Below are 16,679 nucleotides of genomic sequence, written 5' to 3'. Positions count from 1 at the left end.
GAGCAACATATGCTCTAGGATGCTCATAGCTTTTGATAGTCCTCATTCAACAATATGGAACCTTTTGTATATTCATTCCAAACACACAATCACATGGCCATTGAAGTCTGCATTTGTGCTCTTTAAAAATTCAATATGGAATATCTTGTTAAGTTACTAACAAAACACTCTTCTTACTTCAAGGAAATAGCTCTTTCTGTAAGATGTTCATTCTTGATAATGCGGGCTGTCATTCCCACCCCTTCCTATGACATAATTATTGTTCGAATCTTCAAAGCTTTAATTGGTGACTTGAAAATTCATCACTCAAAATGTGGTGGCTTGGCCTTTGAGTCCTGACCATAAAAAGAGTCTTGGATATTCATCTGTTGCTATTCATACTAGAACATCTTAGTACAAATAGCCAAGTCAGTAACATGTACAACTTTCTAAATATTCATCAGCAATCCAGACTAAACAGTCTCTTGGACATTATTCCTGGCAGTACAAACTTTCTTTGAAATCCTGCCAGGCTACAGTTGCTTTACTCTGCATTCACTGCAATAATTGTACTACCCGTTTTGAATAAGTCTTTGAATGTCCACCCCTTTTGTGTGGTTAGGATGCCCAGCTCTACTAGTTCATAGATTGTTGTCCAAGTCCGCAGTCTCTATAACCTTCCTAAATCTGTGTTTTACAGGTTGCCCACTAACAGAATAGCCTTTAGAAAATGTATCTTCATGCCAATGTCTACTCATTTTCTTTTGTCTACACAATATATTATGTCAGTTGCTAAACACCAGCTACTGCAAATTTGTCCCCTCCTTCTAAACTTATTGCCTGCATAACAGTTCCCAGCCTGTGTTTCATAGGGGGATAGGTGATAAGCTCCCGAAACTCCATTACTAAACTTTCATGCCAAATTATGCCAAGCATTCAATGCATACATTTTTCAATTTCACACTGCCCACTTGCTAAAACAAGTCTTTCCACCTGTATTCCCTACCAATAACTGTCTTGCTCAAACCATGGTCTCCTGATCCCTAGCCAGTGCCTTACAATTTGATCAGCTTTGTCCCATACCATACAATTCAGCACAACCTTCAAGATTCCATCTAATCCTAATTGAGGAGAAGGAACTGTTGCCTTCAAATAAACAATGTAACTTACCAAAATGTCCTGACATTTGGTGCCTTTTCACTTCAACTCCTTTTTGGACAATATATCAGCCAATGCTATAGCAGAAGAGCACCTAATACTACAGCACAAGAGAAAAACAGCACAGCAAATAGACATGATCATGAAGATTTTTAAAGAATAAATATTTTTTTTTGTAAGGAAACATTATGCGAACACGTGCCACACTTGCTCTTTGTCCATGCATATGCGCTATATACAATCTTGAAAAATACTGCTCTCCTTTTTCTTTTTTAATCTTGTTTGTTTAAAAGTCATATACAAAGTTTTTTGTTTTTACCCCATTGTCCCTTTTGCTTTCCCCTCCAAAGAACACCGCATGGGCCAAGCAGCTTTCATTCATGTACCAGGCTGGGATGAGGGAATAAAAGGATGTGGCTGTAGAGCAGGAACCAACAACGAAGTTGCAGGTTCGCAAATGAAATGTGGTGTAAAAAACTAGGCGAGAATCACCTGGATTACAAGGGGCAAATTCATTGAAAAGAGAAGGCTCCTGCTTCAAGGAGGGAAAGCTTCAGCAGGTCACAAGTTTATCTTGTAGGGTTTTCATTTGATTTTAGTGCTTCCTCTAGATTCCCATTGGCCGCCCAGAATACTGTTGTACAATTCTTTAGCTACCTTTTTTGTTTTTTATTACAATATAATTTACTTAAACTTTCCATTAACAAACCCGAATGGCGGGAGCAGAGACCAGCGATGGGAGACTGGGCTTGAGGGCCCTGTGTGGCGCCTTTTGTTTGTGTTATTGTTTCTTTGCTTTTAATTGCATGAGCACTCTAGATGATAAAAGTTGTCAAGAGTTCAATTATGATTTTTGTTTTTATGCAGGGAGAATGTTCGGCTTTCAGTCCTCGATATATTCCCATAGGTCTTTTTCATAGCCTTCATGCACGTGCAATAACAACACCCTTCGTCGGCTCTCGCAGTATCTGCAAAGAAAAAGGAGATTTCACAACACAGAAGAAAACTGTGTTCACATGTAACCCGGATACTACATCTTTGGACTATACACTGAATTTAAGACTACTGAATATCTCCAGCTACATTTGAGGGATTTCAACATGTTTACAGAGAAAAAAAAACTATGAAATGTAACACAGGTGGCCCATCTGAATAGAAGGAAACATTACAGGTAAAATGAAGTGTCAACCTTAAACTCAGAAAAAGGGAGCTTCAAGTGGCTCGAAGAAAGATCTCAAATGTCTACTTCAGAAAAAAAATCTCTTGGTTTCCAAGAATGCAAGAGACCTTATTAATTCAATGAAGATTCCCACTATAAAGAACTAAGATTACAAGAAATTCACTCTCCATTTGGAATATTTACATTGATGTCACCACTGAATAGAATAGTAAGAAGATCGCAAAATAAAAGTGAAGGAAATGAAGTAAGTTCCATCAAAGAAATGAAGATACGCTATGGCATCGGCAATCAATCCGTAATGTCTTGCAAAAGAGTACATCAAATGGCTTCTAGTTTTATACCTCACAAATGGGAATGATATTTAAATAGAGTTGAAGTGGCTGCTTTGCCCTTACGGAAAAGAGTCAAAGGTTCACCTAGAAGGATTCAACTAGCTTTCAGAGATCAAATGGAAAAATAGGATACAATCCATTTTGCTGTGAATGTCTATAAACAAATTTGGTGGGCAACCTACCATAAAATATCTGTTTAGGCTTTGACTTTTTTTTAGGCAATAGCTAGAAAATAAGTAACTGTTTAATTGTACTAGGTCAGAAACTGGGAAAGAGAAATGGTTGGGCTCACAATCTGAAAAACCTTGTGTAGCAAGAACTGTTTGAGGGGAATGTAAAGACAACTAAGAATCACTGTGAAGGCAGTGGCTGTTTAACAGGCCTATTTGTTGTGCACACATTCACAACAAGAAAGGCCTTCGTGCTAATTAAGGAAAATTGAGGTTTCTTGTTATCCAACTCACTAGTACTAAGTATTCCTAGTAGTTTTTTGCCCTGAGCTGAGCCCTCAGTAGTACTTTCTGCAATTCAAAATTACAACTTTTCAACCATTTCTAAAAAACACTTTAACGTTCCCAAAAGTTCTAGGATTGGAGTTAGAAAAGTAATTTTGATCTTCCAGTGTCTGACATGCCCACTGCTGCCCTGAGTGCGCAGTTCAAGGCAAGAAGCAAGAACAAGCCTGATTCTCACTTTACCAACCACTGAAGGATGAAAGGAGGAGTCGACCCATAAGGATTTTAACCTGTGATCATGGTGACAAACAATGATCTCAGCCACTGATCCACTAGGACTGGGCATGCCTAAATGACTAACCATTTTGTATATCAGGAGAGCCACCAATATCACTTGCATTTTTTTCAGAGCTATCATAAGTTTGCAGGCAAGAGAATGCTTCCTTACTTAAGAAAATCCTTTAAGTGCTTAAAAAATCTATCATATTGATTAGTAAAGAAAAAGGTCTGAAAAGGACACTTTGCAAGCTGAAAATTGCTTCCTTAGAAGAGAAACTCGTCTATGCTCTTAAGAAAGGGAAGGTTCCTTCCCAGAAATAGCAGTTCTTTAGCTAGGAATCGTCCACAAATTAGGTCTGAGAAAATGAATTTTATATGATTTTTCCAAAATCAACTTTTTTTTTTGCAGTTTTCTAAACTTTAAAAGGCGCTCCTCAAGAACTTGTGAGAAAACAAACCATGTTTCAATACAGGCCTACTAATGCTGTACCGAGAGGTGCATACAGTGTGTAGGACCAGTAGAGGCTGGATAGAAAGCAGATTAAAGTGAACTGCTCAGTCCCAACGTTGGTGGGTTTTCTTAGACACAATAATCAACTTCATATCTCCTTGCATGCTTGTTCAATCTGCAACTCCATTGTCCTCCCAACCATAAGGAACCCTTATAGGGCCAGCCTGACTGCCCTGAGCTCCAGGATGTTTATGTAGTACATAGTGGCTAGAGGGGATGATCCAAATTGACTCCCAAAATTGGAATTGAGTGTGCAATCCGTCATCCGATGCAGCACTGCTAAGAACTTGCAACAACTATGGAGCAAATTTCAAGATAAAAGTTAGAAACACGGCCATATGCAGCAAGTCACCTATCGCACAAGTTACTACTTGTGTAACGATATATCTGTAAGAGACGTTAGTTAGTGATAGATTCCTTACCTTAGAATATCCCCAGGCGTCAGACTGGATCCGGAAATTTTTTGCGTAGCAATACCCCTGCGCGCCGGCAGGCGTCGTCCGCGGCTCCGCGTCCGTCGTCGGCGTCGTTAGCGCCGGAATGACGTCGGAGTACTTAGACGCCGCCCATGCGTGCTGATGTCAGTTCTGATACACAGCTTTTCCGTGCCAGATACGCAGAGCCATGATAGAACCAACACTGGTGCCATGAAACTAGGGCCCTGAAAGGGGATGACCTTAACCCTAGATATCGGTTAGCAGAACGGGGAGGATGGGTGGGTCGGTAAGGAATCTATCACTAACTAATATCTCTTACAGATATATCGTTACACAAGTAGTAACTTGTGCATCTGAAAGAGACACGTTAGTGATAGATTCCTTACCTTAGAATAGATACCCCAGCAATACCAACCCCGGTGGTGGGTCTGCGAACCAATAATCACACCAGAAAGTCCTGGAGGACGGAACGGCCAAAGAAGCCATCCCTCCGGACTTGGCTGTCCAGGCAGTAGTGTCTTGCGAATGTGTGCAGCGAGGCCCACGTAGCTGCCTGGCAAATGTCCTGCAAGGGCACACCCCGGCCCAGGGCAGTTGTAGTAGCCGTGGCCCGGGTGGAATGAGCCCGCAATCCAACAGGGGGCTCCTTTTTAGCCAAGGAGTAACATGCCTAGATACACAAGATGATCCACCCAGAGATGGTCCGCTTGTGCACCGCTTTTCCCTTCTTAGCGCCCACGTAACCAACAAAGAGTTGGTCATCCACCCGGAACTGGCGTGTGCGATCAAAGTAGAATGAAAGCGCACGTTTTGGGTCCAGACGGTGGAGCCGCTCTTCCTCTTTAGATGGATGCGGTGGCGGAAAGAAGGTGGGCAAGGTGATAGACTGCCCGATATGGAAGGCCGTGACGAACTTGGGCAGGAAAGATGGCTTAGTACGTAACACAACCATGTCCAGATTGACAGAAAGGAAAGGAGGAGTACAAAAAAGAGCCTTGAGCTCACTCAGTCTCCTGGCAGAGGTGATGGCAACCAGGAAAGCAGTCCTCAGAGTTAGAAGGTGGAGAAGACAGTTGTGAAGTGGCTCAAAGGGAGCGCACATCAGAAACGTAAGAACAAGGTTCAAGTCCCACTGAGGCATCACAAACGGAACAGGAGGGAATGTGTGTGTGATGCTCTTCAGAAATCGAATTACAATAGGGGACTTGAACAAAGAAGGTTGATCAGGCAGCCTTAGAAAGGCTGAAAGGGCACAAAGGTATCCCTTGATAGTGCCCAGAGCAGAGCCCTGCTGGGCAAGAGAAAGAAGGAAGAGAAGGACCTCCGAAAGAGGGGCAGCAAGAGGATCCACAGCCTTTGCTGTGCACCATGCCACAAATCTGTTCCACCTGCAGGCGTATACCGACTTAGTGGAGGGACGCCTGGCTGCCAGAATGACATCACAGACTTCAGGAAGCAAGTCAAATTGCCTCAACTGTCGCCGCTCAATCTCCAAGCATGGAGGTGGAGACCGGACAGGTTCGGGTGGAGGACCGTCCCCTGCTGCTGCGACAGAAGGTCCTCCTGAAGAGGCAGACGAACCGGGGGATCGACTGACATACTGAGTAGCTCTGGATACCAGTACCTTCGTGCCCAGTCCGGAGCCACAAGGATGACTTGTGCCCGGTCGCGTTTGATCTTCAGCACTCTGGGCAGAAGCGGTATAGGCGGAAAGGCGTATAACAGACCGCAACTCCACACGCGACGAAAGGCGTCGCCGAACGAGTGCGGCCTTGGAAATTCCAACGCGCAGAACTGATGACATTGCGCGTTCTATTCGGTGGCGAATAGATCTAACCAAGGCTCTCCCCATTGCTGAAAGAGGCGTTGCGCCACATCCGAGTTCAGACGCCATTCGCAATCCATCATGCACAGTCGACTGAGTTCGTCCGCCCTGCCAGGTGTTGAACCACCAGGGTCACGCCCTGCTGTTCCAGCCACTGCCAGAGACGCAGAAGCCTCCTGACAAAGGGTCCACGACCCCACCCCGCCCTGTTTGTTGTAGTACCACATGGCGGTGGTGTTGTCCGTGAACACCTGCACTACACTCCCCCGGACAGAGGGGAGGAATGCCTTCAGTGCTAGACGAATCGCCCGCAGCTCCAAAAGGTTGATATGGAGCTGGGACTCCGCCGGAGACCAGAGGCCTCTGATCTCCGCCTCTCCCATGTGGCCTCCCCAGCCCTGGAGGGACGCGTCCGTCACAACTACGTGCTCCGGCTGGGGAAGGGAGAGGGATCTGCCACTGACCCAATCGCGGTCCGTGAGCCACCACTGCAGCTGTCTCGCAGTGCCCTCCGAGATCAGGACATGGTCGGAAAGGTTGCCTTGATGCTGGGCCCACTGAAACTTCAGGTCCCACTGCAGAGCCCGCATCCGCCACCGAGCGTGATGCACCAGAAGGATGCAGGAGGCCATCAGCCCCAGAAGCCGCAGCGTCAACCTGACCGATACCCGGGATAAAGGAGTGGAATCATAGCCTGAATATTCCGGACCCGCTGTTCGGAGGATAAACCCGAAACTGCGCCGAGTCGAGAAACGCTCCTATGAAGAGGAGCTTCTGAGTGGGGCACAGGTGTGACTTTGGCACATTGATGGAGAACCCCAGCTGATGCAGGAGGTCTGCCGTCGTCTGGAGGTGGCTGACGACTGTCTGGGGCGAGCCCGTCTTCAACAACCAGTCGTCGAGGTAGGGGAAGACTGAAACCCCTAACCTGCGCAGATGAGCTGCGACCACCGCCATCACCTTTGTGAACACCCGTGGGGCGCTGGTAAGGCCGAAGGGGAGCACGGTAAATTGAAAGTGCTCGTGGCCAACCGTGAACCGCAGGTAGCGCCGGTGGGCCGGCAGGATGGGATGTGGAAATAAGCGTCCTGCAAGTCCAACGCTACGATTCAGTCTACTGGGTCCAGGGCAGCTAGGACCTGAGCTAGTGTCAGCATTTTGAACTTCTCCTTCCGGAGGAAGCCGTTGACGTTCCGTAGGTCCAAGATAGGGCGTAGGCCCCCTTTGCCCTTCTTGGGTACCAAAAAGTAGTTGGAATAGCAACCACACCCTACTTCTGGCCCAGGAACGCGCTCGATGGCCCCCTTGGCCAAGAGGGCCGTAACTTCCTCCTGCAGAAGTCTCAAATGATCCCCCGATACTCGGTGGCATGGCTGGAGGGGTCGCCTGGAAGGGGAGGGAGTAGCCCCTTCGGACGATTTGCAGCACCCACCCGCCCGACGTGACATTGCGAACCCTGCCACTCACTGGCGTCACATGTGCCTGAAAACACGGACTAGGAAGGTTGAGGCAGGTGCTGCGGAGGGAGGTGTGGACTGGGCTCGCCGCTGTCCCCGACCGCCGTTACGGCAGTTTCCACGGCCACCACTGGGCTGTTTAACATTCTGCGGTGGGTGGCTGGCAGCTCATGTGGGGGCGCCCCTTACGTGGCCACGAAAGGAGCGAAAGGCACCAGATTGCTGGCGTGGGGCCGAGAGGCCCAAGGACTTGGCTGTAGCCCTGGAGTCCTTAAAACGCTCAAGCTCATGGTCTGCCTTGTCGCCAAAGAGGCGTGTCCAGAAGAGTGAACTGGACATCGGCCGAAAAGTTGGCGGTCCTCAACCAGGCGTGGCGTCGAACCGCAGTCGTTGCCATCGCCCTGCCCAGTGAGTCCGTGGTATCCAGCCCACACCGGATGGAATATCGCGCTGCATCTCGACCCTCCGCAAGGGCTTGGGCGAGTTTAGCCCGGACCTCCTCCGGGCATTGTGGCAACACGTCCACGACCGTGTCCCACAGGGTGTGGGTGTAGCGGCCCAAGAGGCAAGCGGTATTGACAGACCGCAGTCCCAAACAGAGACGAGAACACCTTCTTCCCGAACTGCTCGTACCTCTTGGATTCCCGATTGGGCGGGGCCGTCGGGAATGCGGTCTGGGAATTAGAGGCCTGGATGACCAAGCTCTCGGGGGTGGGATGGGTGGACAAAAAGCAAGGGTCGCCCGGAGCCGGGCGGTAGCATCTGGCCACGTTCCTATCCACAGGCGGACCTGAGGCAGGCTTGAGACAAATCCAGTGTCTGGCGAAGTGTCAATACCACTGGCCTCCCCAAGCTCATATGTCCAGTCCTCTTGAGACTGGCATTCCTCTGCCAGAGGGTCAGCAGACCCCTCCCAATCACCCTCGTCACCCATCTCCTGTAGAACAGGTTCAACAGACTGGGGCCTCCTCATGGAAATAAAAATCTCCAAAGGCCGCCGTTCCGGCGCCAGAGTCTGACAGAAGGGATCATTGGGGACGGCGTCCACAAGGGGCGCCGGTGAGGTCCAGAAGCGGATCCGGTGAGGTCCTGCGGCGCCGGGACCGAAGTAGTCGGCGGTGCCGGGGCCGAAGCACCCGGCCCGCTAAGGCCTCCAGCCGGGGCCGCTGGGCCCGAAGGCGCCACGGGACTCGACTGAGGAGGCAGGGACCTCATGGCCATGAGGTACCGCTCGATCTCCTCCGGCGTCACGCCATGCCCAGGGACCCGAAGGTGTGGGGCAGGTGGTGACGCCTGTGACTCAGTCAGAGCCGCGTGGGTGGTGTCACCCGAACCCCCGGCCGCATCGCGCGAGCCAGGGTGGGTCGGAGGAACGATGACGCCTCGCCGACCTCTCATGCCTCTTACCTGAGGACTTGGATCCCGATGACCGATGTCCACTGTCCACTCCCGGAGCTGCGAGGACTCAGACCCCGCGACCCGTCCCTCGACCTCCCGTGGGACCGGGACCTGGAGCGGCGCGGGGCCGACTGCCGGAGCTCGAGACACTTGCGGGACCGCTCCCGCCTAGCTTTCGACGTCAGGGCCCGGCAGTCGGAGCAGGTACGGTCGTCGTGGTCGAGGCCTAAACACTTCAGGCACCGGCGATGGGGGTCGGTAACCGACATCAGTCGGTCGCACTTGGAACAGGGTCTGAACCCGGGCATCCCTAAATGCACGGTCGGAGTCGAAGACTCGAGTAGAAAAATGATCAAAAAGATCGAAAAGTTTAGTCAAAAAAGACTAAGGGGTAGAGCTTCTCCGGATCTGCGCTAGCTGGCGCGGAAAAAAGAAGAACTTACGTCAGCGCGCATGGGCGGCGTCTAAGTACTCCGACGGCGTCATTCCGGCGCTAACGACGCCGACGACGGACGCGGAGCCGCGGACGACGCCTGCTGGCGCGCAGGGGTATTGCTACGCAAAAAATTTCCGGATCCAGTCTGACGCCTGGGTATATTCTAAGGTAAGGAATCTATCACTAACGTGTCTCTTTCAGATATGAAGCTATGGTCCCTCGAGTGAACTCTGGGTAGCTGGGTTGACTTCTGGGACCTACTCAGTAAGGTAAAGGGATTCTTGCTGGCACTGCTCAATATGAACGTGTGCAAGCGACTTGGAATTTGTCTGGAGAACTTGCCTATCCTGCTTCGAGAGTAGGTCCGCTCTCTAGGAAAAGAAAAGGTGACAATGCGGAATCTGAACACAATGGCATACTAAATGCTCATCGCCCAGTATGAAGCAACCTGCTTCAGTGCACCCAATCCTCTTGTACTTTCTGCAGTAGTCCGCACAGCAGCAGGATTGTCTATTATGTGTACAGCAGGACCTGTGTCCAACTCAAACTGAAGGTAACTAGAGACGCATGACTATGGCATGCTGTGCTTGAAGGGTTCCGAGGAGAAATCTGCTTTCTCTCCAAAAAGTCACTCTTTGTCAAAAGGCATGTCCATAAGCATAGCCGGGATACCCCCAACAATCTAGTGAAACACATCCAAGCGTAGTGCTGAAGTGTGACAGCTAGAAGCACAATATGGGAAATATACATTGACATTTGTTTAGACGCAGACAGCTGATGACCAGTGGCCATTAAGCATGGACACAGTAGCCCAAAAGAAGGGGTCATTAGCTGTACGTATCCAAAAGCCTCAAGTTTATTTAACTCTGTCCGGAAGGGCTGTAGTAAAATAGTTTGAGTACTGCACTGAAGACATATTAAACAGTCAACTCCACATTGAAGGGCGGGAGGACAAAAAGTGTGGGTAGCAGAGCTGTTCTTTTGTGATCTACCATTGAACCAATGGTGCAGAATAGGGTTTCTTCTGTGTAGCCATTGCAGGGCCCAGTAGCGCTTTGTAGGAAATGCCCCACCCTCCCTTTGCTTTTTAATTTTTTTTTTATATAAATAACTGTTTTAAAACAGTATCACACGTGAAAAATCAATCGGTACATCGCCATCAGTAAAAACTAATTGGCAAACTGATTATTGCTTAATTATCACATTTATCCTGCAATGTCCATAGGTTAGCCCCCCCCCCCATTTGCACCGTATCTTATGGTATTTGGCAGGACTGCCTCTGGCCTTGTACATCGGCTTCTCGTGTTGGTCACACAAGTCCCCTCCTCGATGCCATTGAGAGATTGGTGGAGGTGCAGCATATTTCAAATAAGTTGCTATATTTATTTTGGCTTCCATGGAGCCCGAGCGCAGTAAGGCTCTGTCTGCCCTCATACCCCCTGCACTTTTCAGCACCCCCCAGCAGCAGTAATATCGGGAATCGGTCTACTTTCCACCCAGTACTGTTGAGTTCAGCAACAACCGCCTACCAGAATCTTTGAACGAGGCACTACCAGACCATTTGATAGGTTTGCTGCAGTTTGAGAGCATCAGGAACATCTGGGATGTGGAAGGAAGCCTGGTCTATGCTGATGGTTTGGAGTAATATACACGTAATGGAGATAATACATTTGGACCAGTCGCAGCGTAGAAGAAATCGTGCCCCCTTTCCTTCTAGAGACATAGCTAGGCCATTGGCACTTCGTAAACCCCCCCAAAAACACTATCAGTATTCTAAAAGTAGGGAGGAGGCGACTAGTTTTCTGTCACCATTCTCTGTGCATCCGTATTTCTAATCAGTCACAATCAAAGCACCTGAATCTAAACCATAAGTTCATCCAAACAGGGAAATCTTTGGGTCACAAGTAGATATTTACAAAGAGGTTCATCATTGAGATTCACCTTAACTTTCTTTCTTTTCATTATGGGTACCTTCCATCATGTAGTACAGTAGCTTGGTGCAGAAAGAAAGGATAAGTCATCTGGTATGCATTTGTGCTCTGCCTTCGAGTCCAATGCTGGGCAGAACAGTTGTCATAATGCTCTCCAAAACTACTACAGTTTCTTGGTGAGGAATTTAAAGAGGGATTTCCCAATTCAACTGCCATAATGTGTGAAGGGTGAAAAAACAGTTATGTAGGGTACAAGAGTGACAGGGGTGTGGAATTTAATAAAATATCTACTTGTCCATGGGGCAGGTTGCTTCATAAATCTGCTTGTCCTCTAACAAAATATACTTGTCCCTTTCATGCCATGTAATGCGGCGACAAATTATGGCAGCAATCTCATTATATAAGAGCTCTGAAATATCCTACGATTATGCCAGGGCTCCTTCCATAGTAGGGTGTGAATACTAGAAATTCCCTTATGTTGCCACAGATCTAAATACTGGGGCTGAAGGTAATGGCAAGCAAGAGTTACAGGGTTGAAATGCCCTTTTGAGTCTATGCAAACCTACTAACTAGCATGATTTAAGGCTTTTCAACATCTCTTTTCTAATCTTTTCCCATACTGAGGAAGGTTGGATATTTACTCCTGACAATGCTAGACCTAAAACTTCTTCCAAGGTTGGGGAAAAAGTGGTTGTAGGGAAAGTAAACTTGCAAACACTCAGATTTTCGAATGAGTAAATCTACACCTGCATATCTGCTCATGCTAAAATGCAGTTCACAAATATTTTCTAGGAGTACTATTTCTGGGCCTAGTTCTGTAAAGTCTTGTGAATTCATGAAAGTCATATCAGCACTTAATCCAAGGACATGTGTGCGCTTTATTTAATAATTGGGCCCCTTAATTAGGTCTGTCAATAACCATGACCTTTTGTGTTTATTAAAATGTCTTTCTATCGGCTAGCTTCACTGTGAGTGACAGCATTCTGATCTTTCACAAGAAGCACATCGACACATAGTAGTTTTGTTCAGTGCCTGGAACTACTGTGCAATGTTTGCTTTTTTAGACCAAAACCATTTTTGTTTTTTTCCAATGTTTGCTATAATGGAGAGGGCCTGGCAGCTCCACACCAATAAGGTTTTACAAAAACCATGCCAAAACAACTCTCGCATTGACAAAACCAAAAGGCTGACCAACAATTTCAGACCTACTGGCTTCACCAATGCCTGTTTATTTTTATATTTCCCATAATCTTATTAAAACTGGTTAGACTGATTTTCCATTATGGATATTTTTGGGACATACTAGTGTACATCAGCACAATACTAAATGTTGCTGCAAAGAAATGGTACCTAGATTTTTTTCAGTAGTTTATAGCTAAATGTTTTTAGGCCGAGGACCGTAGGCCGCGCTTGCGCAGTTCGGTCCGAAGATTTAATGTTTCTTAGTTAGGGGGCTTGAACCCGCCCCTATTCTCCATTGGCTGGCCAGCCATTGGAGGAGAGGGGCGTCACTCCCTTTAAGCCCCGTCTTTTCCCCGATTCGGGGGCGTTTTTTTAAGCTTCTTTCTTGTTTTCTTTCTCTCCTCTTCCCATTGGCTGGAATTTTACCTTCCAGCCAATGGGAAGAGGAGAGAACGAAAACACGCCCCCCAATCACGAAAATGACGCTGCCGGACCTCGCTTGTTCTGTGTGTTCCGAGCGTCCATTCCTATCAAGTGAGTGTAAAGTTGCTAACCCACGCATACTGGCTTGTTTCCCTGGTTATCAAGCCTCTCTCTCGCCCTAAAAACGCCTTTCTCCTCGTTTCCTTGCTCCGCGCTGCCCTCCCTGACACTCTAATTTCATAAGCGTGGCTGCAGCTGTTGGGCTCCGGCTCGCGCTGCAGACATGCCCTGTTTAATCAGGGTGCTGCCCCAGCAGCCTCTGGCCGGGTCGGAGCACTGCAGGAAAGTATTCCCTCGCCTGCCACGGTGAAATATCCGAGCAGATGTGAAGGAGGCTTTCCTGACACAATGGCGGGTTTCATTACAGATGAGGAGCGGGCGGTGTGTAGGGGGGCGCCAGTGTACCACGTGGCGTCCCCAGATCCACCGAAGACAATCGGGGAATGGTTATGACAACGGGGAGACTCCACGCAGCAGGCGGGGCTCTTTCTGTTCAATGAAATGAACCGCTTCATTTGTCAGCTTGTTACCGGGGAGCGCTCATCTGCCAGGCAACCCGGAACACTGGCAGTAAATGGCAGCAAGATTCAACAAGAGGCAGCATTAGTGTATGGGACTGGAAGCAGTGATTGTTAAAGCTCTGAGTGATCAGGCAGCAGAAGCCAACAACTTCTTATATTGTCTTATGTTCGATGTGCGTGGTACACCCTGTTCTCAGCGTCTCTCTTCTAGGCCTGGGCGGTGGATTCAAGGGCGATTGCTGGGGTTTGTATTTCAGTGTTCCAAAATCCTGCAAGAAGGAGCCACATCCGAGCGGCACGTGGACTACATTTCCCATCGTGCCTGGCTCGAAACGAGCTAGAGTAGCGTCAGAAAACAAAGCTAAATTCCCGCAGCATAGCAGTGTGTGCAGGAAACCAAATGGCTGCTCAGCCAGTGCCATGGTGCTCATGGTAGGTGTTTTGGCTTGATTTGAACATAACTTTTTTTTCGCCTGGTAGTTGTGCTGACCGGCCTTGGTTCCCTGGCTTGTTTACCTAGCTGGCTTTGGTTTGCCTCCGTGTTTTCACAAATGGTGAATGGTCTGGAAAGGGGATAGCTGTGGGACACGGAGTGAGGTTGAAAGAAAGAAATGCCTTTTTTCCTCTCTTGGACTCTGTACTCGGGTATTTGAATTTCAAGGCAGGAAATGCTGTGGTGGTTGGGGCTTGGGTAGATTATCCTTTGCCTGGTGTTGTTATTTGCATGTAAATGAATCCAGGTCACCTCACCTCTGTAGTGAGGTAGCTAAAGGGAGTTTTTGACATGAACCCGTCACGTTGCTTCTAGACGCTAGAATAATTGAAAAAAATTAAAGACTCAAACATGTTAAGGTTTTTTTATTGTTTATAAGGCTTTATTAAAAAAAGATGATGACAATCAATTTGTATTAATCATTGCAATGTGTGGCTCTGTGTGTGTGTGTGTGCACATGCAATAGGATTCGCATTTGGAAGAGATTAAGCTATTGGCATTGTAAATGACAATGTCATTTATTTATCTGTTTTCAAGACCAACACATAAATAAAAATGTCATTTACAATGCCAATAGCTCTAACTTTTGCAAAGGCGAGACCGTGTGTGGGTGGCTCTGTGTGTGGGTGGGTGGCTGTGTGTGCGGGTGGGTGGCTCTGGGTGTGTGTGGGGCTCTGTGTGTGTGTGTGTGTGTGGGGCTCTGTGTTTGTGTGTGTGGGGCTCTGTGTGTGTGTGTGTGTGGGGCTCTGTGTGTGTGTGTGTGTGGGGCTCTGTGTCAGCGAATACTCTACTACACTCTAATGCTCGCCTATTGCAAATGACAATACCATTTACTTATGTTTTTAAAAAAAATGTCATGAGCAATGCCAATAGATCTACCTTTAATAATGCAGAGACCATTGCATTGTAAATGCTTTAAACAAAAAACAGTACCCCTTTCTACAGCAACACCCCTGATTTCTCTTCTCTATGAACTTATACTAATCCAGTCCTCGATCCAGTCCTTCTGACCATTCCTTAGCCTGGAGCTCCCCCTAATGGCCTTACCCTGAATTTCACCCCTCATTGTTTTTCCTACTTGAACAATTCCAGAGTTCGGACTGGAGTGACAGTATCCTGCAATGTTGAGCTAATGATATTTGCCTGTCCACGCTCCCCCTGATACACACAGCTGCAGCCTCGAAAGACCCTGAACCCCTCATTGCTAAATTTATGTTGAGTCTGCCCCTTATTTTCTCTTGCCAAATTGACCTATGCCTCACCTTTATTTTCACTGTTTACCAGCATCTGTCCCCCAATCAGCCCTGATTTACTGGAGTGTATTGTTTGATGTGTGATTTATGATGTGCCTAATTCTAGATGCCACCATTCGCAAGATGTAGGTGTTTTAACGTTATAATTGTACTGCTCCACTGCTGTGAGTGTCCTGAGTGTCCAGCTCTTTGTACCTAAGTTGCCCTAATATGGCTGCATTGATTCCAAATGAGTGTGTATGCCTCCTGGCCACCTTTTCCCCTCTGTGATAAGCCCCCCTACTTGGCCCTGACAGGGCTTCTCACTGGCAAGGCTGTTGCATCCGAGCTTTTAGATTTTTCTCCCTGCCTTCCCTTACGCTGGTGCTTACCCTGACTGCCGTGTTTCAATAGCTGTGGAAACTCCGACTGCTGCCTTTCAATCTGCGGAGACTCCCTTACCCTAGCCCCCCCCTACCAGCCTGATTCCTTTGTCCTTTCTTACTTATTGCCCTAGCCTCCTCACACCCTCCTCTCACTCTCGTCCTCCACTCCTCCCTTCCCTTTTCCCCTCCTCTCCTACTACCGCCTGCTTCACCCCCCCTTTACCTCCCTCTCCTACCTCAGCCAGCCACCCCCCCTTTTACCTCCCTCTCTTCCCTCTTAGTGCCGCCTCCTCACAACCCTACTATGCCTCCCCTGCATCTATCCAAACACGGCCCAAACTCTTGGTCCATTCTCTACCCCCCTAATCTCTCAAAATACGCAAAAAAATTCAAACACAACCTTCTCATCCTTAACCCTGAAACACTCATCGTTGACAACTACTACAGCCTCACCTCCCCTATTATTACCAACTACATTTTGTATTCCAAACGCCCCTCTAAATGGAAAAGCACTTTCCTACAATCTCTCCCAGTCACGAAGTGCCTCAAAATCCTCCATGGCCACAAACTATCCACGACTCCCTCTCCTACCTTTCCTGGGGAAATCGGCATCTCCATTTTTAAAACCGGAAACATCCTCATCCAAGCTGCCGTTCCCCACCTCAACACCTTTGAATTTCACTTCCGATCACTGACAATCCAACTTCACAAGTCCGCCAATAACCTTCCCCCCCTCTCATCCTTTGCCCTCCTCTTTAACCCCTCTCTCATCCTATACTCCCCTCAGCAGACATGCCCACGTCCAACAATGCCTTACAATTGTTGACCATCCAACTTCACAATTCCACCAACAACCTTCCCCCCTCTCATCCTTAGCGCTCCACTTTAACCCCTCTCCCTTATCCTCTACTCCCCTCTACAGACATGTCCACGTCCAACAATGCCATTCAATTGCTGACCATGTCCACGTCCAATAATGCCATACAATTGTTGACCTCCACCCC

General features: G+C 48.0%; 1 protein-coding gene across 2 annotated transcripts in view; it reads right to left on the bottom strand.

The window, feature by feature from the left end:
* Positions 1-1,270: 1,270 nt before the first annotated feature.
* The window catches only part of ARIH1 (ariadne RBR E3 ubiquitin protein ligase 1), a 501,132-nt gene continuing 485,723 nt past the window's right edge, over positions 1,271-16,679 (bottom strand). For both annotated transcript variants that reach the window (XM_078685029.1, XM_078685030.1), the window contains exon 14: positions 1,271-2,105. In XM_078685029.1, the coding sequence (XP_078541155.1) occupies positions 2,021-2,105 (85 nt within the window). In that variant the 3' untranslated portion in view covers positions 1,271-2,020. The remainder of the gene's footprint in view (positions 2,106-16,679) is intronic.

Source organism: Lissotriton helveticus, chromosome 3_2, assembly GCF_964261635.1.
Source record: "Lissotriton helveticus chromosome 3_2, aLisHel1.1, whole genome shotgun sequence".
Taxonomy (NCBI): Eukaryota; Metazoa; Chordata; class Amphibia; order Caudata; family Salamandridae; genus Lissotriton; species Lissotriton helveticus.
This window is presented reverse-complemented; position numbering and strand designations above follow the sequence as displayed.